We start from the raw sequence: 21,389 nt of genomic DNA, 5'->3' as shown, positions 1-21,389 counted from the left end.
TTATTACTGTGTATTTTACTGAAAACTTCATTCATTTATGACCATTACTTTTTTAGTTATAAATTTTTGAAGTTGCGCTTGCTCAACAAGTTTCGCTCAACAAAAACGCCTAGAGAAGTCGGTAAAGTATTCAAGAAGCGTAAAAGGATGTTTATTGGTACACCAAAATGTCATGTAGTTAGACTAGAAGAAGTGGAGGACAGTATAAACAACTCTACTTGTGAAGTTAGTCGTAGGCCCAGCATACCTAATTGTGAACCTAGTATTTCTAGCCCTACGCGTTTTTTGCGTTTTCCGGAAGTTAACATTTTTCAGCTTTAGTGTACCTTTTCTCAGGAACCACATGAGATATCTGACTGATTTTTTAAAATTTTGTTTAGCTCATTGTCCTCTTTAATTTTTATGGAGAATATTTTTGCAACTATTTTATTTTATTTTTTAGAGTATTAAAAAACTAATTTACATAAGATTAAAAAGTCAATTTTAAAAAAATCATAAAAATACCAATATTAACTTAAACAGTAAACCATCCATGTAAATGATAAAAAAAGGAGTAGGCTTTCATTTAAAATAAAAATTAGAATTATGGTATTTGTACTTATTTCAAAAAGGTACATCAAAGACAGTCAATTTAACATTGTAAGGATAGAGACACCCGACTCCCCTTAAAGCTTGAGTGTTAGACCACTTTATAAAAAAGTACATTTACGTGTACAATTGCTATAAACATATACTTTTGACAGAATTCTTGCTCATGGTAACAAGGTAAACTTTACATTGGCGTTGTAAACATTACCACTTGAACCAGAAGTGCTCATACATGGACAAAATTTACAAAAAACGTGCGAAGCTGCGGGAAACAGCTAGTTCTAAATATTTGGAGAACTGTAGTAGTAGACCTGCCCTGATAACTGACAAATGATGGGATTTTAATTATGCTTCAGTTAGGTTCATACTTCAACACTGAATGCCTATAAGATACTCAAGAGAGTTGTCACTGAAATTCTCTTAACCACATGAGTTTTGTACACAAAAATGATTGCCAGGACTGATGATGCTTCAAGCTGGCGTTTCAGTGGATGTATTGAGATCCAATTCAGGTACCTAATCCTAACTTTTCTCGCCGGTCCGTTCTGCTGTATCTCACAAATGTACTTTTGTGTTATTGGTTATGTGAGAAAGTGATTTTTAACGTTTATCAATCAATTCCGTAGGCTGGAGCAGGAGCTCTGTCAGGTGGAGAAGAGCTACCAGGAGCAGAGACGTCGGTTGTTGGAAGAGGTCAGACAGGAGAAAGAGCTGTTGCAGCGTCAGAATGAACGGATCCTGGCAGAAAAACAAACCGAGTTGGCCAAACAGGTGTGTTATTTAGATGAAAAGTGACACTAATGGACATTTACTGTTACAAAATTCCTGTCACAATCCAAATTTTTCTGAAGTATTAAACCTTTTGATTGCTAAGCAATCCATTAAATCAGCATAGTGCTCTCACCACTACTCATGCAAGGTAGGAGCATGACACACCACGTGACGCATATCAAGCTTCACTAAGGTTTCATGCACGATTCAAATCTATAGCTCATTTTATTCTCTCCTGTGGACAAATAGACAGATAGACAGCATGGTTATCATGCACCATCATAGAACTCATTCTTGTCTATGTAAAAATGAATTTTTGTACAAAATTTCTCAAGTCCATAGAGATCAAATCTTTCTAAAGATGTCTTGCCACATGATACATTTACATTTTTGTTCGGTTCTACAACACATAAGTGGGCTGTAATCAAATCTAGTCTCTCACTTTTAACATTGACTTTTCACTCTATTTTTTTCTATTCTATGAATAAAAGTGTCACATGTTAAAATCTCATATGGTTATACTCTGTTTCTTTACAAATTTATTTGTTATGCTATTTACTAATTGCGATCATAAGATCAATGTAAAAATATTCACCAACTCCCAAACAAATTGTATGGAGTAACATGCATCATCATGGAGTGCCTGTACAGGGTGAGGCAGATCACCCGTCTGTGATGTACAGCGTCTGAACCCAGAAAACTGCCTTCGTTTCAAGAAAAAAAACCATATTCGAGCCCAAAGAATTCGGAAAGATAATTTTAAAAATCCAAAAATACTACAAAATGGCACTTTGGGGGTGAGTCATATTTGAAAGATTTTCAAATGTTAGGGTAGATCAAGCCATACCTCATTTGAAAGGTATATTTCATTAAACTTTTTTGAAAAGAAAACTACATTCATGGGAACAAAATTTTTATTTAATTTGCCAAGGGATCTGAGATTAGAACCAGATCTTGGCAAATTCAAAAGGAAATTAAAAGAACATTTGTTAAAACTTCCTTTATATTCACTTGATGAGTTCTTTTCAGGATAATTGATTTATATTAAATTTTAATAATGGTTTTTTTGTGTGTGTGTATACATGTATGTGTGTGTGTGTGTGTGTGTGTGTGTGTATGTATATGTATGTATGTTTATATATATATATATATATATATATATATATGTTTGGATAAATAAACTTTATTGGTAAAATAGTAGTAGTCTATAATACTTTGAACAATTAATTGTAAACTGTTAATAACTAAGCATAAATTATGTTAAACTAATTAATGTTATTTTGACCCTATTCAATGTACAGTGTGCATTTTTACTTGAATAAAGTATTTATTGATTGATTGATTGATTGATATTCACTGATAATTTTGAAAAGTTTAAATTATTTCGCTTCTTGTATAGAGGGTGATTCTAAATGTTGAAGTTGTATGGTTTTAAATTTTTTATGACTGTACCTTATTATTAATTTTAGCAAAAATTGTTTTATCCAGCTACTCTTTTTTAAATTTGTTGCAGTTGTCACTTTTCAGCACATTTTCAATTTCTTTTAATAGTTAAAATTCAGGATATTTAAAATTTGTAAAACCTTAAAAATTCAAATAACAAGGTATGACTTTCATTACACTTATCAATAGCTCGCTTAAAACCCAAAGTTTTATGTATATAAATTTGGCTTTATCGTGGAGAATGGTTTAGCAATGGCAACAAAAATACTAATTTTCATGACGTTTAGTTGCTTTACAGTGTTTTGAACTTTTGTATTTGCTGTAGAATGAATTATTTACTGTTTTTTAAATTTCTTCTCCGTTGCATGCTGTAATTTAAGTAATTATTCTACAATAAATCTAGGTTTTAACTATTTCGGTCCAGGAATGTGTTACTTAACTAACTTTAGTTACAAATGTTCGAATTGTAATAATTTGTTTTCCAAAGATAGTTCTACCCGGAACTAAATTTTTCTACAAAAATTACATTGTCGGGGTTACATTGAGCACACAGAGCAGCAGCAACTGTGATTCCTCAATGGTGAATGGCATATTTGACAGACAACAATACACGTCTTCCTCACAGACAGCAAAAAGTTGACTGATTAACTAAAATAAATAAAATCTGATAAGGCATAAATATCATACCCTATCATTTCTCCCAAACTTTTTCAAAAAGGTACAGTAGTTGTCGAAGATACACTTGCCCATACCGGTAGTAAGTAACTGAACATAGTTGGCATTGCTACTTGATTTATTATCAAACAAATCCATCACAGGTCGTTAATAGATAATTGTAATCAATATTTAAATTTGATAGGACTTCACATTTTTAATAATATACAGTATCTCTTATTATACAGAATGTTTTAAAAACAAGTGGTAGACACTTTGAATATCCTAAGGCAAAGATCGGAGAACACAACAGCAATTTGCAATAATATTCCTACACAAAAGGGCAGCACATACGAATTTTAGGAAAGTATTTAAAATTAAGCACAGATAAAATTCGTTATAATTTTTTAAATCTTTATTACGAAAACGTTGATTTGAGAAAAAATAAATGTAAATATAATAATGGTAAAAATTAAAAGAGTATATACATTTCAGGAATCAGATAAAATTAAGTGCTTTTATAAGAAAAAAATGGATGTTCAGTATTACAATTTTTGCTAACTTTAATAAGATTCCTTTTAGAATTTTACATCACGCCTTGTTCAGTGAAAACTATATTGAACAAAAATGATAATATATGTCAAGGTTTCCATTCACCAGATCATGGAATATAGTGTCATAGTAGTTGGTGAAACTCAACGACCTAGATAAATGTTCCAGAGTGAACGCAGTCACAGTGATGATAGCCTTTACCATGCTACCTCTACTGCCAGTGCATTCACTGCATTCATCTATACTACTCATAACTGGCAGAAAGGAAAAATTAAAATTTATAAAAAGAAATTCTAACAATAATGAATGAATCACTGTTTATTGTTTCCATGGTAAAGTAAACACAAAATTTATTCCAAATCCAAAAATTGAAGTGTCAACATACTAAAATGTTTAGGTCCAACATCATGATTTTCTTAATCCCAGCTGTGCCCCAATTATTTTAAATTGCCCTCCACAAGAATGATGAACTGTCACAGAGCTGATATTAGACTGTCGTTAAGTGAATACCCCATTTTAATGGGCCAAGAAGAAAGTGCCACCTCTGGTTCAAGATGGCCAGAGGTGATTGTATGGTACCTCAATGGAGAGTGAACTGTAGAGAAGAGTGGAGGATATGAATCATACTCCAGTGTTAGACTCTGCTGGTCCCAGAATCCACGGAAGGCAGCAGAGAGGAAATTTTCTGTTTGATGTGCCCATTCCTGTGTTACGCTCTGCTGGTCCCAGACTCCACGGAAGGCAGCAGAGAGGAAATTTTCTGTTTGATGTGCCCATTCCTGTGTTACGCTCGGCTGGTCAAAGACTCCACGGAAGGCAGCAGAGAGGAAATCTTCTGTTTGATGTGCCCATTCCTGTGTTACGCTCTGCTGGTCACAGACTCCACGGAAGGCAGCAGAGAGGAAATCTTCTGTTTGATGTGCCCATTCCTGTGTTACGCTCTGCTGGTCACAGACTCCACGGAAGGCAGCAGAGAGGAAATTTTCTGTTTGATGTGCCCATTCCTGTGTTACGCTCTGCTGGTCCCAGACTCCACGGAAGGCAGCAGAGAGAAAATTTTCTGTTTGATGTGCCCATTCCTGTGTTACGCTCTGCTGGTCACAGACTCCACGGAAGGCAGCAGAGAGGAAATCTTCTGTTTGATGTGCCCATTCCTGTGTTACGCTCTGCTGGTCACAGACTCCACGGAAGGCAGCAGAGAGGAAATCTTCTGTTTGATGTGCCCATTCCTGTGTTACGCTCTGCTGGTCACAGACTCCACGGAAGGCAGCAGAGAGGAAATCTTCTGTTTGATGTGCCCATTCCTGAGTTACGCTCTGCTGGTCCCAGACTCCACGGAAGGCAGCAGAGAGGAAATCTTCTGTTTGATGTGCCCATTCCTGTGTTACGCTCTGCTGGTCACAGACTCCACGGAAGGCAGCAGAGAGGAAATCTTCTGTTTGATGTGCCCATTCCTGAGTTACGCTCTGCTGGTCCCAGACTCCACGGAAGGCAGCAGAGAGGAAATCTTCTGTTTGATGTGCCCATTCCTGAGTTACGCTCTGCTGGTCACAGACTCCACGGAAGGCAGCAGAGAGGAAATCTTCTGTTTGATGTGCCCATTCCTGTGTTACGCTCTGCTGGTCACAGACTCCACGGAAGGCAGCAGAGAGGAAATCTTCTGTTTGATGTGCCCATTCCTGAGTTACGCTCTGCTGGTCCCAGACTCCACAGAAGGCAGCAGAGAGGAAATCTTCTGTTTGATGTGCCCATTCCTGAGTTACGCTCTGCTGGTCACAGACTCCACGGAAGGCAGCAGAGAGGAAATCTTCTGTTTGATGTGCCCATTCCTGTGTTACGCTCTGCTGGTCCCAGACTCCACGGAAGGCAGCAGAGAGGAAATCTTCTGTTTGATGTGCCCATTCCTGAGTTACGCTCTGCTGGTCCCAGACTCCACAGAAGGCAGCAGAGAGGAAATCTTCTGTTTGATGTGCCCATTCCTGAGTTACGCTCTGCTGGTCACAGACTCCACGGAAGGCAGCAGAGAGGAAATCTTCTGTTTGATGTGCCCATTCCTGTGTTACGCTCTGCTGGTCCCAGACTCCACGGAAGGCAGCAGAGAGGAAATCTTCTGTTTGATGTGCCCATTCCTGAGTTACGCTCTGCTGGTCCCAGACTCCACGGAAGGCAGCAGAGAGAAAATTATTGAAACGCTTGTATACATGCACAGCTGGATCCTTCAACATTTTTTGTCAATGAGTCGTCTTAGTTTTGTAACACAAGACTGAGGGGTGGTGGAGGGTTGATGTTTATGTACTATGTTTCTTTGGTTGTAATTAAAATTTGGAAAACTAATTATTGTACTTTGTTAATGTGTAACTTCTAGAGAAAAAAATTGTTATATGGAGTAAATAGAGAAATAACTTAAGTTCACACAAGAATGTGTAGAAAATGTAAGAGCAACAGTCTTGTCTATATTAAATTGGAAACCTAGGCTTGTTTTTTGACAAATATTAAAATTTAAAATAAATTTCACGGCTAGGTTTGAAAGGCCACTTTTGAATAACCAAATGCAAAGGTTATAAAACACAATGGCATACTAAATGCAACAATACTTATAAAGAGTAGTATTTTTGGTCCCATTTCTTTGCCATTCAAGATAAAGCCAAACTTTAAACAGAAAAAATTTAGATTTTTAAGTGAGCTATGGCTAGGTGTAATGAAAGTCATACCTTGTTAGGTTTTGCTATACTCACCCTGTACAGCAATAAAGCTTTGTGCAAAATTTCTTCAAAAAGTCAGGTCAGATCGTTTTCAAGATATTGTGTAGACAGACAGATAGATAGATAGAAATGTTGTCACAATATTCAAATATTTGCAGGGAATTGGCAAACGCTAAACTGTAAAAACGTGTTGTCGGAGTTTTGCTCTATTTATTTAATAATAGAAAAATAAATTAACTGTACATGGGAACAAATTAAAATAATTAAATTGGATCGGACATAAGTAAAATTAATTTTATTTAAAAGTACTAAATATAATGAAGCAAACAAGCTAATTTGGGGGGTTGAAACAAATTGAGTGTTAAAGGGACAATGACCTCAGAAAGCACATGTTGTGGTAATTTAAATGAAAAATTGATAGATAAATAATTAGGGTAAATAGAAAAGAATCAAATTGATTAATTATAGTGGATGTTAATAGTAGTGTATTTATTAACAATGAATTAGCTTAAATTAATGCATGAAGACGTTGATTTTAACGAGAGAGGAGAGGGACATTGTCCCGGGCACTTCGCCGCAATCTGGTATTCTTTCTTCTTGCGAAAAATCTCAAACGAAGCAGACATAGGAGAGATGCTCCTGACAGTGATGTGGACAAATTTTTTGTTTTAAGTAAAATCGTACTACAGGGCGATGGGATATAGTGTTTATTAAATAAATTTACATAAATTGGTAAGTGTTAATATAAGTTATAGCCAGGAAACATTAATAGATTCACAAAATTTAAAACTTATTCAATAAATTAGTCAATTATTCTGAGATGAATTGAAAAATGTCAGTGTAAACACAAAGACGTACATTAAAATGCCATTTTTATACGATTTAAATCTTTATTAAATCAGTGACAATACAGAAAGTACTGTGAAATCAATCACCTTTATCTTCAAAGTTCAACACCGTGAATTATTTATCTTTAATAATTTATCTTTATCCATTTAAACTTTAATTTTACACTCAGAGTAAGTATAGTTCATTGAATACGTATTTTGAAATATCTCATAATATAACTAAGTATTTTATTATACTTTCTGTTTTCTTTGTTTCAGAAATCTTCAGCACTATCAAATTTTTAAAGATTTTCAAAACTAAACTCTGAACTGCAGTAGTCATTAGTTGAAAGTCAAAAATGATTTATTCTGATCTTTACTGGAATATTTTGCGAACAATTGGAATTTGTTTTAGATTATAGTAAAATATATTTTCCGGGCTATTTCACACTTTTAGGAATACCAGACGCAACAAGCAATTTGAATCTTTACATTTGAAATTTAATACAGGTTATGATGTATTTATAAAAAAAATAGTTTAGATATAATTGTGGATATTGGTGGATATGCCAGTGAGACACAACTGCGGATAAAGAATATATTTTCAGAGTCCCACATTATAGCTGGTGAGATTGAACTCCTGGTGAAGATTGTGTATTTCTACTACCAATGTGAGACAGAGTTTCCAGCATTGTCAGTGTATACCCAATTCTGTTTTGGGATTGATGATATAGAGTTCTGGAAACTCTTTATTTCCAACCCCGGACCTTAGAGATGAAGAAACAGAGGTATTGACAAAGCTGGTGTTGTTCTACGATGTGTTCCTGTCTAATAATATCCTGATTCTGGCAAGAGTGTATCTTGTTCCAGATAAATCTAGTATCTAGCTGGAATAGCGATGGTCTAAGGTGTTGGACTTAGTTACACGGGTCTGAGTTAGAGAAGTAAAGTAAAGATACCTTATATTACCAGGCGAAGTTAGGGCTAAGAAGCCCTCTTTAACACTTAACCTGGGGACCAACGGCTTAAAGGTGACTTCCGAACCACTACTAACGGTCGGGTAGGCAGGCAGCAGCCACGCTCGACATTGCTTGATCTGGTTATTTTGCGATAACAGTTGTACCCGCTACACTACGCCAATGGCGAGTAAGTACAGGTCAGATCCTGTCTGTGACCATAGCACATTTTATCAGTACCATCGACCTTGTACTGTACCAACTCTTCCCTTTATTCTGTTTGATAGGTCAGTGGCCCATGAGGACAAACAGAATAAGCTTAAAAAGGGAGAGTCTCCTTTTTAAAAAAAAAAGAAAATTCTTCCTTTAGTATTGTTATTCATTCCTCAAGGTTGGTGATATTGTTATTCAATCAAAGCCAGTTATACTTACATGAACCTTTAGTGTGGTCAAATACTCTTACTCACCATGGTACTTAATTGAACTTTCCGTTAAGGAAGTAGTAGTAGAATTCCCTATTATAGTTTCTAGTAAACCGGTAACTCTTTGCATTTCAGGTGGATGAAGCCAAACAGAAACTGCAACTTAAGTTGGCAGACTACGAGAAGAAACATCAGGTGTGTACATAACTTTGTCACTGTTGTCTAAGCTGCTCTTCGTAGTTGTATGCTTGTTCTTCCTATCAACATCTGAAGGTTATGAAATTGAGCACATACTTCAATCTTTGCACCCTTAACAACAATTTTGAATAAGAAGAAGAAGAAGCACAGAAAACATAATATAACAATATTTTCACTTTGTTTTGGCACAAAAAAAACCCAGTACTATAGCAAAATTGCTTGATATACTTTCATGCAACTAAATACTTGAGCCATCAACACTGTAATTGCGGAGGAAGCAACATTTTTTCGGACATTTTCCATCGTTCGGCAAATGTCCGGAAAAATGATGTTAACTCTGCAATCCTTCCATCCTCAAAAACAAACTTCACACAAAAACATTGTGATATTTTATAATTAAAAAACAACAATTTTTGTGTATGACATGTTTCAAAACTGTGCTGACTGAATCAAAGGCAACTTAACATGATTTGAGGTGGTGTTGACTCTTGTGATGCAAGTTATTCTATTCTGCTAACGAGCTTAGCCAGAGAGGAGTGCAAATCTTATCTGGGTATTATCTGATCTAAAACTCTTATATGTGAGTAACCAATATGTGGTAAGATAGTAGCAATTGTATCTTTTGTTAACGAAGTCGGTATGCAATGTCTTTGTAAATCATGATTAATATCTTGGCCACATACCGTTAAGAACTGAAATTTTTCCTTGGCAGAATTTTCAATAGACAATATTCTTTATTGGCATGATCTTGGAGTCCAATACAGTGCATCAGTTTGATAATACAATACATTTATTTATTATAGTGCATATCTTATTTATGGGTTGAGAAATTATTTTTCAGTGTAGAAGGGTCTTGATTGTAGCCACTATGTCAGCAACCTCTTGAATTGCTGTGGAGGCTCTTTCCGCAGGTATTCTGGAAGGTGGTTGAAATAAAGTGCTCCTTTGTAGGATGGTTTTTTTCAATGATGAGATGTTAGGGCGAAATTAGAGGCATTACAGCTAGATATAGATCTCTGCGTATAGTCTGTTCTGAGCTGACTGCATGGAGGATTACTTCTCGGATGTAAAGAGATACAACAGTGAGGATGTAGAACAGTTTAAAAGATTTTTGCAAACTCCCTCGAAAGTTAAGTCCTGCTAGGCATCATAGGGCTCTCTTCTGTTTTATGAGTACCCTTCCCAAATAGGTATTGACAGCTCCTCGCCAAAGCGTTATTCCTTATCACAGGTGTGATCCAAAAAATGCAAAGTAGGCTATCTTAGCGATATGTTAATAAATCGGACTTAATTTTTTTGTTAATACATAAAATCTTATTCCAAAGCAAATAGGGAAATAGAAAAATATAGTAAAAATGGTTAAATATTTACCATCTATTTTACTACTTACAGGAGGAATTGGCAAAGATGAAGGAGTGTCTCGAGACAGAGAAACAGGCCTGGATCACTCGACAGAAGGGAGGGCTGGAAGAGAGGGAGGCAGCTCTGAGGGAGGAGCTGAAGAGAGAGCGGGACAGACATACCGAGCTTGTCATTCGCCGTCTCGAGAGCGAGGCGGCCACCAAGGAGCAAGCTATCGAGAATAAGATCAAGTAAGTCTTCCTGCATCTCCAGGAGGGTTCACTTTTGGCTGGTTTATACCTTCCAGTTGAACCTACCACTGGGTACAGCAAAAACCGATGTGTCACTTCAATCTGGGCAACCTTACGGATGTCTAGGAGCGGTACATCACTAACCGCAAATGTCGAGATTCTGGGGTGCAAAGGTAATTCGATAGTTCTAGTCTACTGCGGGAGATGACTGTTGGAGTTTGTAATGATCGTTCCCTAAGAGTCAGAGGTTCTTGCCAGCCTAGACATAAGAGTGTGCCACCTCCTGCCTGCTTTGACTGGAGAGGCTGGTTCAGAGCTGGTTTCTCTTTCTTCCGAGGACTTTATTTGAGATTAGTGGCATAAAATGAATCTTGACAGGAGGCGGCCCCTACTCCCAACCTTACCCATCCAAATTATCCTGCCACTCCGGAAGCAGTGGAAAGGTCCTTCTAGGACTAGGTGCAATTTTCCAAGCTTCTTGCCCTAAGAGAGAGAAAAACATTAGCTAGAAAACTTAAGTTATGTGGCTGATTTAATATTAAGTAAAAAGGTTAATACAGAACCAAAGAAAACATTTTTGAGTAAAATTGTTAATTTGTGAAAACACCCAAACAAAGTTTGTATGAGGAAGCCTTTTTGTCTCTTATTCAGCCCATAATTAAGCTAAATTATTTTTGAATTTTAACCACATTGGTCAGTTTTTAACTAAGAATAAAGTTGAAAAATTTAGTTAAAAGTGATTACCAATTTTAAAAATTGTCTACCACTAGAGCTTTTGCCCCATATATGTCTCACAGCAATGTTTCTCTCGTCCTTGTCTGTCCATCTAGGTTCTTTGTTTCTAAAACTAGATTTTTCATTCTATATAATTTTCACTTCAATGTTCCAGTTTTTATAGTATTTGTTCTTGTAGATCACTCTCTTAGATTCCATTTCTCGTGCAGATAATTTGTTGGCAGATTAAATTTCAGTGAATATTAAAGCTGGTTGCCCTACTTTTGGACATCCCACCATGGCAAAGATGCTATTTTAAACATCCCTAGCATCAGTTTAGGTCCACGTACCTCTGTGAATTAATTACTTGTCTCAGTATATCTTCTAAATTTAGTCTCCATTGTCAAAATTAATTGCTCTTTTACTCATTACTCTAATATTTATTAATCATTTCCATTCTCTCCTCATTTTAATATAATTAATTTATTCCTTTCCCGGCTTTCCTCTCTTCTGAATATCAAAACTCTACTTCATCCCGTTTACTTTGTAATTCCTAATATTACAATACATTTGTGTATTTGTAATTTGAGTTTTGGAAGTTAGCGGTGAAGGCAAGTGTCACAAAAATTAGAGATATTCATAAATCTAATAAATTAAACATTACAATCTCCTGCCTGCACATTCACAGTGTGATTTAGAAACAACGAAAACAAACGGCTGAGAATATAACATTGTTTTAAACCTGAGTAGAGCTAAAGCTGCCCATCATGTCATCCTTGCACCACACATGCCCTTGTAGACAAACAAACTTGTACAAGGACCTTATTTTCTTATGCGATCTCAAGCCATGATGGTCAGACACGTGGCAGGTCTGTGGTGTGGGTATTAGTCTATCATGCATATTCTCTGCTACGTCATTTATCACTGCAGAGTTCAAGTACTCAGTTTGCACTGAGGAGCAATTGCATAAACATGGCTATTCTGAAGGAAACAGGATTTTTCCGGACATTTGCCATCGTTCAGTGAAACAAGAAAACAGTAACACTACGTTTCGAGATCTGCAATCTGATCTCTTCTTCAGGTAAAGAACTAACCTAATACATAATTACAAACTAGGTTAAAATAAACAAATCTTACCAAAGCGTTGGGCCAGGCCTAAGTCAGGAATCACAACCTACATGTTGTTTGTCAACTTCACTAACTCTATAGACATGCACTTAATACAAAACTATAAAAAACACTAATCATTAAAACTAAACTACGGAATACAAGTAACAATACGTCTTCACTCGTCTACTAACCACCTACGACTGCAAACGATGACTGAACGATGGCAAATGTCCGGAAAAATCCTGTTTCCTTCACAATCCTTCCATCGTCAAAAATAACCTTCAAACAAAGAATTGCTATTCTATTAATTCTCCTGCCAAATGTGGATTTAGAATTTGTACTTTTTCTGGAATCAGAAGGAAATAGTGCGGCAGAAATCTATTGGGAATGTGCTGTGTTTACGGATAAAACATTATGAGTGATGGTGTTATACGTGAGTGGTGTAGAAACCCAAAGATTGACTGACACCCACAAAAATCGCCAAGTGGCTTCAGCTTTGACATTTCTCGAATTGATCCTTGAATTTGATATTCAACCATCTTTAAAATTTTTGTCATTCACGCACATTCTTCAATGCAAGAAAAGAATATTTGAAAAAATCATGACAATATTTGAAACAGAATTATTTTTTTACTCATTTCTTTTGGCTTAGAATGAGTTTGAAGCTTATTCTTATTTTTAGGAGAGGCCGATTCCCTTTAAGCCTTATTTTGTCTATTCTCATGGGCCACTGGCCTATGCGAGGATCTTATTGAATAGAATGAGGGGAAACCTGAATACAAGATTAATAGCACTGATAAAAAGTCACAGACAGGATTTGAAGCTGTGTTGTCTGTAACTCAGTTGCAAAGTGCGACATTTCATACCACTTGATCATCGGCGGTCCCAAAAAAAATCTTCAAAATTTTCCAACACTTATCTGTAACAACCAAAATAAGTCTTTGTTTGAAGGTTATTTTTGACGATGGAAGGATTGTGAAGGAAACAGGATTTTTCCGGACATTTGCCATCGTTAAGTGAAACAAGAAAACAGTAACACTACGTTTCGAGATCTGCAATCTGATCTCTTCTTCAGGTAAAGAACTAACCTAATACATAATTACAAACTAGGTTAAAATAAACAAATCTTACTAAAGTGTTGTGGCATGCCTAAGTCAGGAATCACAACCTACATGTTGTTTGTCAACTTCACTAACACTAAAGACATGCACTTAATACAAAACTATACAAAACACTAATCATTAAAACTAAACTACGGAATACAGGTCACAATACGTCTTCACTCGTCTACTAACCATCTACGACTGACCAGAGGGACTAGCCAATGGTAATCGTGACGGCTGGCTAAAACAAGATGGCGGAAATACAAGGGAAGGGGAACAGGAATGGGGCCTTTCGTTATTATTGGTTCATGCGAGATGAACTTCTTAAAACCATATTGTGACTCCGCATTGGTTTATTACAAATATCCGATCCGTTTGATACTTTTGGTTTTCTCTTTAGTTCATTTTTTAGAATTGGCAACCAAAGCGGCCTAATCTCGACTGATGGTTGACTGATTGGTTGGTCTGCCAATTTAATGTATGTTGCCTCAATTAATTTCCTTTTGAAGAAATGTGGTTCCCGATGTATTATGTGGGCTTCATCCCAATTCATATGATGGTCTTCGGACCAACAATGGTGTGCAATTTTTGACTTTTCTGTGAAACCCTTTCTCGTGTTTTCTTTATGTTCTTTTATCCTTATGTTTAGTGGTCTTTTTGTCTCGCCTATGTATTCCCTATTGCAGCTACATTTTATACTGTAAACACAGTTTTTGGAATCCTGTGTGCCATTTTTTGGTTTAGTTTTTACGAGACTTTGTCTAAGAGTGTTGTGTGTTTTAAACGCGGTTCTAATGTTGTACTTTCCTACTCTTCTAATTTTCTCCGATAATCCCGGCACATAAGGGATTGACATAAACGCAAATTTATCACAATTCTGTTTTTCTGACTCAGGAATGATTCTTCTGGTTCGTTTGCACTTATTAATTACTAATTGAGGGTATCCATTGCTTCTGAGATCCGATTCAATTTTCTTAAATTCTTCTTTTAGTCCATCTTTATCTGAGCACAAGCTCTTTGCTCTATCAAACAACGAGTAGGCTACTCCTTCTTTGACAGATTTTTGATGGTTGGAATGATAATTTAAATATTTTCCTGTGTGTGTTATCTTTCGAAAAACAGTTGTCTTAAGGACATCCCTATCTCTTAATACACACACATCCAAAAAGGGAAGCTTGTTTTGGACTTCCACTTCCATTGTGAGGCGGATGGAAGGAGAAATACTATTAATGTGATTCAAAAAATTATTTAATTCAATGTCTCCATGAGAAAAAATAACAAAGGTATCATCCACATACCTCCACCAAATCTTCGGTTTGAACTGAGCTGAAGCCAAAGCTTTTCGCTCGAATTCCTCCATAAAGATATTGGCGAAAATAGGAGACAGTGGAGAACCCATTGCCATCCCCTCATCTTGACGGTAAATTTTACCCTCTAACTCAAAATAATTGCATTGAGTGCATAGTTCTAACAGTTCCATAATTACTGGCACGGGAAGTTTAGTTCTATCCTTTAATGTTTGGTCTTCTTTGAGACGTGATTTAATAATTCCGAGAGTTTCTGGAACTGGTACATTTATGTAGAAAGTGTGTTTAGTATTGTGTCCCATGACTAATTCGTGACACAGTGCTCTGGTATGATATGTTTATTTTAATCTACATTGCAGTTGTGTTAGGTTAGTTATTCACCTGAAGAAGAGATCAGACTGCAGATCTTAAAATGTTGTGTTACTGATTTGTTGTATCACGAATGATGGCAAATGTCAGGACAATCCCAGTTTCCTCCACAATCCTTCCATAAAAACAACCTTTAAACAAAGAATGCAATGAGAAGTTTCTGTTTCTTGCCCTAAGCGATCAAAAAAAGTGTGTGAGAAGGTCCAATTTAATTAGTTCTACATAATTAGTTAATCAGTAATTAGATAAGCTTCTGAATGTGCATAGTGAAGAGGTGTGTGTAGCAATTTATTGACTCTTGCATTACACCAAGGCTCAGATGAGATTGCAAAGATAGTAAGTATTAGTACTTAGATTTTGTAGTGAACTAATGAAGATAACCAGACAGCACTAAAAGCGTTAGATTCTTGTGTGTTCAACTCCAAACTTTGTTATCAAGTCGTTTTTTTCCCTTGTCAGAATCGACAATGTGATTGTTTGTTGGGTTCCTGGTCATGAGGGAGTCTGTAGGAACGAAAGAGTTGATGCTCTGGCCAACTTGGGCTCAGTGTCCAACATGATGGCCCCCAATCATTCTGGATGAGCGGAATGGTCCTACAGTCACCCACACTTAATGTGGTGTCTGACCTTCTCTCGGGTTGTGATTGTAATTACGGTACATAGATGGCAAACCTTTGGTTATGGACAATTTTCTAAAAATCCTTGGAGTCACTTTGTATTCCAATCTTGATTTTACGAGTCAAGTAAAAGCATCGTAATCAAGTTGAAGACGTTATAGAAATGTGTAAAAATACTGCCAGTGTCTGCTAAGTTGGAAATTGTGCGCTCAACAATTTTTCCTACTGTGTACTATGCTCTTCCATCTTTCGCTTGTTGGCTTACATGGAAAAATGTAATAGATCTCACTAGATTGCAAAACAGGGTTCTGAGATTTATGTACAGTCTCAACAAATTTGATCACATCAGTGAATTTAGGTTAAGTTCTAAGGTATTATCGATTAAAGATTGCTGTGGCTTGCAAACTGTTCAACTTATTTACAAAGTTATTCATACTGGCAAGCGAGAATATCTTAGGAAAATGCTTATTTTCAGGCATGAAATAAACACTTTTATTTGACATGACGGCCTACTTTATTTGCCACGGGTTCGTCTCGAAATCGGCAAGAAAGCTTTTAGGTACTTTGAACTGGAAATATACAATGCTTTGCTCCCTGCTTTAAAGAGACTTAGTTACCATATTTTGTTTAAAAATCATGTCAAAAAGATTTTTATATAATTTTATTTAGTTTTAGATTTGAATGATGATTATTTATCTGTATGCTATGACAAGAGTTGTCTTGTAAATCAGAGTCTGTAACTTTGAAGAACGCTTGCTGAATAAAGACGTTATTTATTTACATGGTCACCTGAGAAAATGCCTTAACAGAGTTGACATTCTCTGGGAGGATCAGCTCTGTATAATGTGTGTCGGGCAGGAGGATATTACTGAACACCTGCCCTTTGACTGTCCTGTAATAGCAAGGGAATGCTACTCCATCTTTGATAGTCTAGACAAAGGTGGTGAATTTTCCTAGGAGGATCTGATCAGTTGTTTTTGGCGGTTTGCAGAACTGCTGAAACAGAAAACTGGTTGACCTCATGGAAAACTTATGTGGTACGACAATGGCCCTTGAGGCCTAAGTACCAGTTAATAGGCCATCCCTTATTAATGGAACAGTGGCAAAATATAATGATCTCGAGGTTAGGTCAAAGAGGAATGACCTTATTAAAGAAGTTGAGGTGATAAAAGATTTAAGATGTCTGATACATATTTTTAGGACATAGTTTGTATGTGACAGTGATTGTTTACAGACAACTAGTGGTCACTCCATGTTGAAAAAAAAAACAGTTTCTCTGCCCATTTTCCTGAAAACACAGGCGTTAATTATTTTGTACTGAAAGTAAAGTCTGAAAGGTTATTTATGTCTCACCAGGATTTTTACCAACAATGTGAAATTTAATTTTCTGTTCCTGGCCATGATGACAAGTGAGGTGTGGGCAGAAAGTGGTAAAATATCACTAACACAACAGTTAAAACATCAGTTAAGCTATGTTTCGGCTATAAATTTGGGACCCGTTAACAAAGGAGAAGGCTCAATCAGGCCCGTAGCTAGGCTGGGGCAACCGGGGCATTGCCCCGGGGCCCCCGGCCAGGGGGGGCCCCCAAATGAAGGTGGAAAAATTGAAAATGAAATTAAAGTTTATGTGAAATTTATTGATTACTGTAGGGTCGTAGGGATATTTCATCGAATCATCAAAATGTCTTTATAAAAAAATATTTAAATAGCTTTTCAATATAAAATAATGGACAGATATTGTTCTCACAGAGATTTCGTAACAAAAATAGACAGACTATCAATCAGCCTGTCAGTTGTTACGCAATTAAAGAAATGCAGTTTGCACTTTTAGTTCACCTTACTCCCCCATCCCCAACAGTAATAAACTCGTCCTGACGTCGACGTGACATAGACGGCTCCGTCTGCCGACTGCCTCTGCCACAGCTGACAGACGACAGTGAGAGTGACTACGACTAGTGAGCTAGTGACAGACAGCCCGGATAAGGTTATGTTATGTTGATGGTAAACTAACACCAAAAACTGACGTTTTGGTGTTCGTCCGTTACTCGTTTGTTACGGTGTTAAAGTGTTATACAATTTGTATTCTTATTCTTGTATTTGTTAAAATGAAAAGAAGCTATCAAAGTGGGGCAAAGAAAAGGCAAGACAAGAAGAAAAGAGAAGAGGATGCTTCAAAGTGTTCTTCCACCCTATCTGCTTGGTTATGTCCTACTACTAGTACTACTACAACTAAAAGTACTAATGTCACATCTACATCTAGTACTGAAACTAGACCAATAATTGGTGAGTGGTTTGAATTTAGATACGGTATTTAGGCCTAATTAATTAGCTTGGCCAATAACTATATAATTAATATCTTAAAATTTAACTATGTTAAAATTAACTGTGTTAAAATTTAACTAGAGTTTGGATGTTTGATTGAGTTTAGACCACTGTGTCTGACTCAGACTGCAATCTATTCTAATCTAATAAGCAATGTTTGTTTGTGAATTTATCACTAGTCATATATAGGCTACATATTACCTACTATTGTGTAGTGGTCATTTAATTTTTTATGTGATTTTTATGATTCCTTTGGTTTCTACTTCTTTCTGTGTAGGTATTTTATTTGTTTATACATGCACAGCAGCACAGCATGAATATCTATCATAGTAATTTTATATCTTTTTGTGATAATATGATGTAAAAAATGCACCACACTCGCTTGCACATTCATTATTTATGAGGCCATGTATCTACTCTTTTTATATTTTTTTATATATTTTTATATATTTTATTATATTTTTACAATGTTATTAAAATTGGCTTTAAATTATATGTTATATGTAACTTAATGTTATTTTGACTTGCTATTTTTTATTGCAGCCTCAGTCCCAGGAAATGAGATTGAAGAGGAAGTTACAGCTCAAGATAACGCTGAAGAAAGTATTGATGAAGAAGTAACATGCCTAGGGCTAGGGCATCAACAAGAAAATTGTGCCAAACCTCCAACAAGTCCTACGTCAAGCAGTGAACTGATCGGCGTAAATGATCAAGTAAGTAGACATGCCAAGTACAGAATACTTATATTATATTTTTCAACATAACAACATATGCTGTTTTATCGCCCTAAACATGGAATCCCTACGATAAAATATTCCATGGTTACATGGAAGTAAACAGTATTACTTCCATGTAAACATGGAATTACAGTAAGTCCCTATTGTTATGATCATGTTTGTAAGAAAAAAATACTAATGCATTGCAATCTACTTACAGGTGGAATGTAGCCGGACGAATAAAATTAATGAAACTTGTTTAAACACCGGAGAACCCCATTTTCCAGACCAGATCATCGATCCAGAGGTGAAAAAACGAATTATTGAATTAGGACTAGGACCCTATCAACCAGTTGGCCCATTTCCATATGATGGAAAACAAGGTAGGTCCTTTTCAGACAATTATTTTACCCTGAAGTCAAAGTCTGGGCTCAAACTGAAAAGAACTTGGTTGTGCTATTCGTCCAAATTGGATTGTGTTTATTGCCAACCTTGCTGGTTGTTTCCCCAGAAAGGACCTGTAGGAGGATGGGATTCAGGATTAAGGGACTGGAAACATTTGTCTGATCGCATAAAGACACATGAGAATTCACAGCACCATGCTGATTCCTGCTTGGTTTATGAGCAATGGCAACGTCATGGCTCAATAGACGATGCACTAGAAAAAGGTTTGAAGGAGGAGCGGAATTTTTGGAGGAAAGTTTTGAAGAGGGTCTTAGATGTCTCCCTTATGTTGGCAACATGCAACCTTCCTTTTCGTGGAGACAGTTGGCATATCACTGATAGAAATAAAGGTAATTTTCTATCATTGATTGAATTGCTGTCAAAATATGACACTATCCTAGAAGATCTAATTACAAGGCCAAGTGGTACTGTTAATTATCTCAGTCCAACAATTCAGAATGAAATTATTTCTCTGATGGCTAGTGAAGTGCTTAGTGGAATTAAAGAAGAGCTTTTGAGTGCGCCTTTTTTCTCCATAATTTACGACACAACACAAGATGTAAGTAAAGTAGATCAGCTAAGCGAAGTTTTTCGCTATGTAAAGATTGACCATGACCAACTCGGAAAACCTTGTGAGTTGAGAATTTGTGAAACGTTTTACATCTTTCACAGCAGTTACTGACCAAACCGCTTCGGGGCTAGAAGACGTCATCATAAAATCAATTTCAGAAAAAGGCCTTGACATAACAAAATGCAGAGGACAAGGATACGATGGTGCATCGGTCATGAGTGGTGTGTATAATGGAGTACAAAAGAGAATCCAAGAACTTACACCCCATGCCTATTTCATTCACTGTGCCAGCCATAATTTGAATCTGGTTCTTAAAGATGCCGTTGAATGCAATCGAGAAATAGCACAATTTTTTGAGACGGTGCAAAATATTTACAGTTTTTTTGGCCACAGCATTGTTCGGTGGCAAGAACTAAAAGTCGTTTCTGGTTGTACAGAGAATCCGAAGGCTCCTGTTCCTAAAGACAAGGTAACATTAAAGACTTTAAACCCTACACGTTGGGCAGGGAGATATGAAGCTGTGTACGCTTTAAAGGAAAGGTTCGGTGATGTAATGAAAGCCTTAAATAAAATAATTTTGACAAGCAAAAAGCCAAAGGAAAGGAATGAAGCTGAGGGGCTCAAAAACAGGTTAGAATCTTTTAGTTTTGTTTTGCTCTTGACTGTCCAGTGCAAAATATTAGGGGAAATAAACATTGCCTCAAAATCCTTGCAAACGGAATCTATTGATTTAATGACAGCGTACGATCTCCTAGGCAATGCTTTATTGAAAGTAACCGAACTTCGTTGGTCCTTTGAAGAAGTCTGTAGTGAAGCAGAAGAAGTATGTTCAAAATGGGGGATTACGATTACCCATGAATTTATTGGCCAACGTGCAAGAAAGGTAAAAAAGCACTTTGATGAACTTTGTGAAGACCAAAGACTGACAGATCCTAAAAGCAATTTCAGAGTGACAATATTCTTCCCAATGGTTGATACTATAGTGTCACAAATTGACAACCGTTTTAAAGGCATGAAAGCAAGTGATTGATGCCTATAAAACTGTTCACCCTTCTTTCCTGGCCTCATGTTCAGATGAAGAACTGCGTTGTGAAGCTGATAATTTTGTAAGCAGATTTTCAGATGATGTAACGCCATTGTTCAAAGCTCAGATTTTATCAGTAAGGAATGCTTTTCAATCCAAATTAAAGGATTTCAAAGAAGTAAAAGAAGTTGCAAATCTCCTACTCATTGAAAACAGTTCCCTAGCATCAACCTACCCGGATGTACTAACAGCATGCTTTATGTACCTCACAGTCCCTGTGACAGTAGCCAAAGCAGAGAGATCATTCTCAAAATTAAAACTCATCAAAAACTACCTGCGAAGCTCCATGTCCCAACAACGTCTCACTGATTTGGCTCTTTTGTCTAT

At 36.5% G+C, this 21,389-nt stretch overlaps 2 protein-coding genes across 2 annotated transcripts; both read left to right on the top strand.

Annotated features, from left to right (window-relative positions):
• Window positions 1–1,035: 1,035 nt before the first annotated feature.
• LOC124368319 (centrosomal protein of 131 kDa-like) lies at window positions 1,036–15,891 on the top strand. The gene is made up of 5 exons (XM_046825593.1): window positions 1,036–1,100; window positions 1,215–1,359; window positions 9,051–9,110; window positions 10,506–10,705; window positions 15,768–15,891. Exons 1-5 carry the CDS (start codon window positions 1,036–1,038, stop codon window positions 15,889–15,891), a joined length of 594 nt encoding a protein of 197 aa, XP_046681549.1.
• Window positions 15,892–17,452: 1,561 nt separating this feature from the next.
• LOC124368318 lies at window positions 17,453–20,089 on the top strand. Its single transcript, XM_046825591.1, has 3 exons — window positions 17,453–18,208; window positions 18,791–18,960; window positions 19,184–20,089. The coding sequence occupies exons 1-3, from the start codon at window positions 18,031–18,033 to the stop codon at window positions 20,087–20,089; spliced, it is 1,254 nt and encodes a 417-aa protein (XP_046681547.1). The 5' UTR covers window positions 17,453–18,030.
• Window positions 20,090–21,389: the final 1,300 nt, after the last annotated feature.

The sequence above is a fragment of the Homalodisca vitripennis genome, chromosome 8, assembly GCF_021130785.1.
Source record: "Homalodisca vitripennis isolate AUS2020 chromosome 8, UT_GWSS_2.1, whole genome shotgun sequence".
NCBI lineage: Eukaryota > Metazoa > Arthropoda > Insecta > Hemiptera > Cicadellidae > Homalodisca > Homalodisca vitripennis.
The sequence above is the reverse complement of the archived record's forward strand: the minus strand, read 5'-3'. Positions and strand labels throughout refer to the sequence as shown.

Excerpts from the sequence above, each read along its gene's own strand:
- LOC124368319 (XM_046825593.1), top strand. The coding sequence starts at position 1,036 with ATGATTGCCAGGACTGATGATGCTTCAAGCTGGCGTTTCAGTGGATGT. Across the intron at positions 1,101-1,214 it reads TGTATTGAGATCCAATTCAG|GCTGGAGCAGGAGCTCTGTC; the intron begins GTACCTAATCCT and ends TCAATTCCGTAG. Across the intron at positions 9,111-10,505 it reads ACTACGAGAAGAAACATCAG|GAGGAATTGGCAAAGATGAA; the intron begins GTGTGTACATAA and ends TACTACTTACAG.
- LOC124368318 (XM_046825591.1), top strand. The coding sequence starts at position 18,031 with ATGAAAAGAAGCTATCAAAGTGGGGCAAAGAAAAGGCAAGACAAGAAG. Across the intron at positions 18,209-18,790 it reads TGAAACTAGACCAATAATTG|CCTCAGTCCCAGGAAATGAG; the intron begins GTGAGTGGTTTG and ends TTTTTATTGCAG. Across the intron at positions 18,961-19,183 it reads TGATCGGCGTAAATGATCAA|GTGGAATGTAGCCGGACGAA; the intron begins GTAAGTAGACAT and ends ATCTACTTACAG.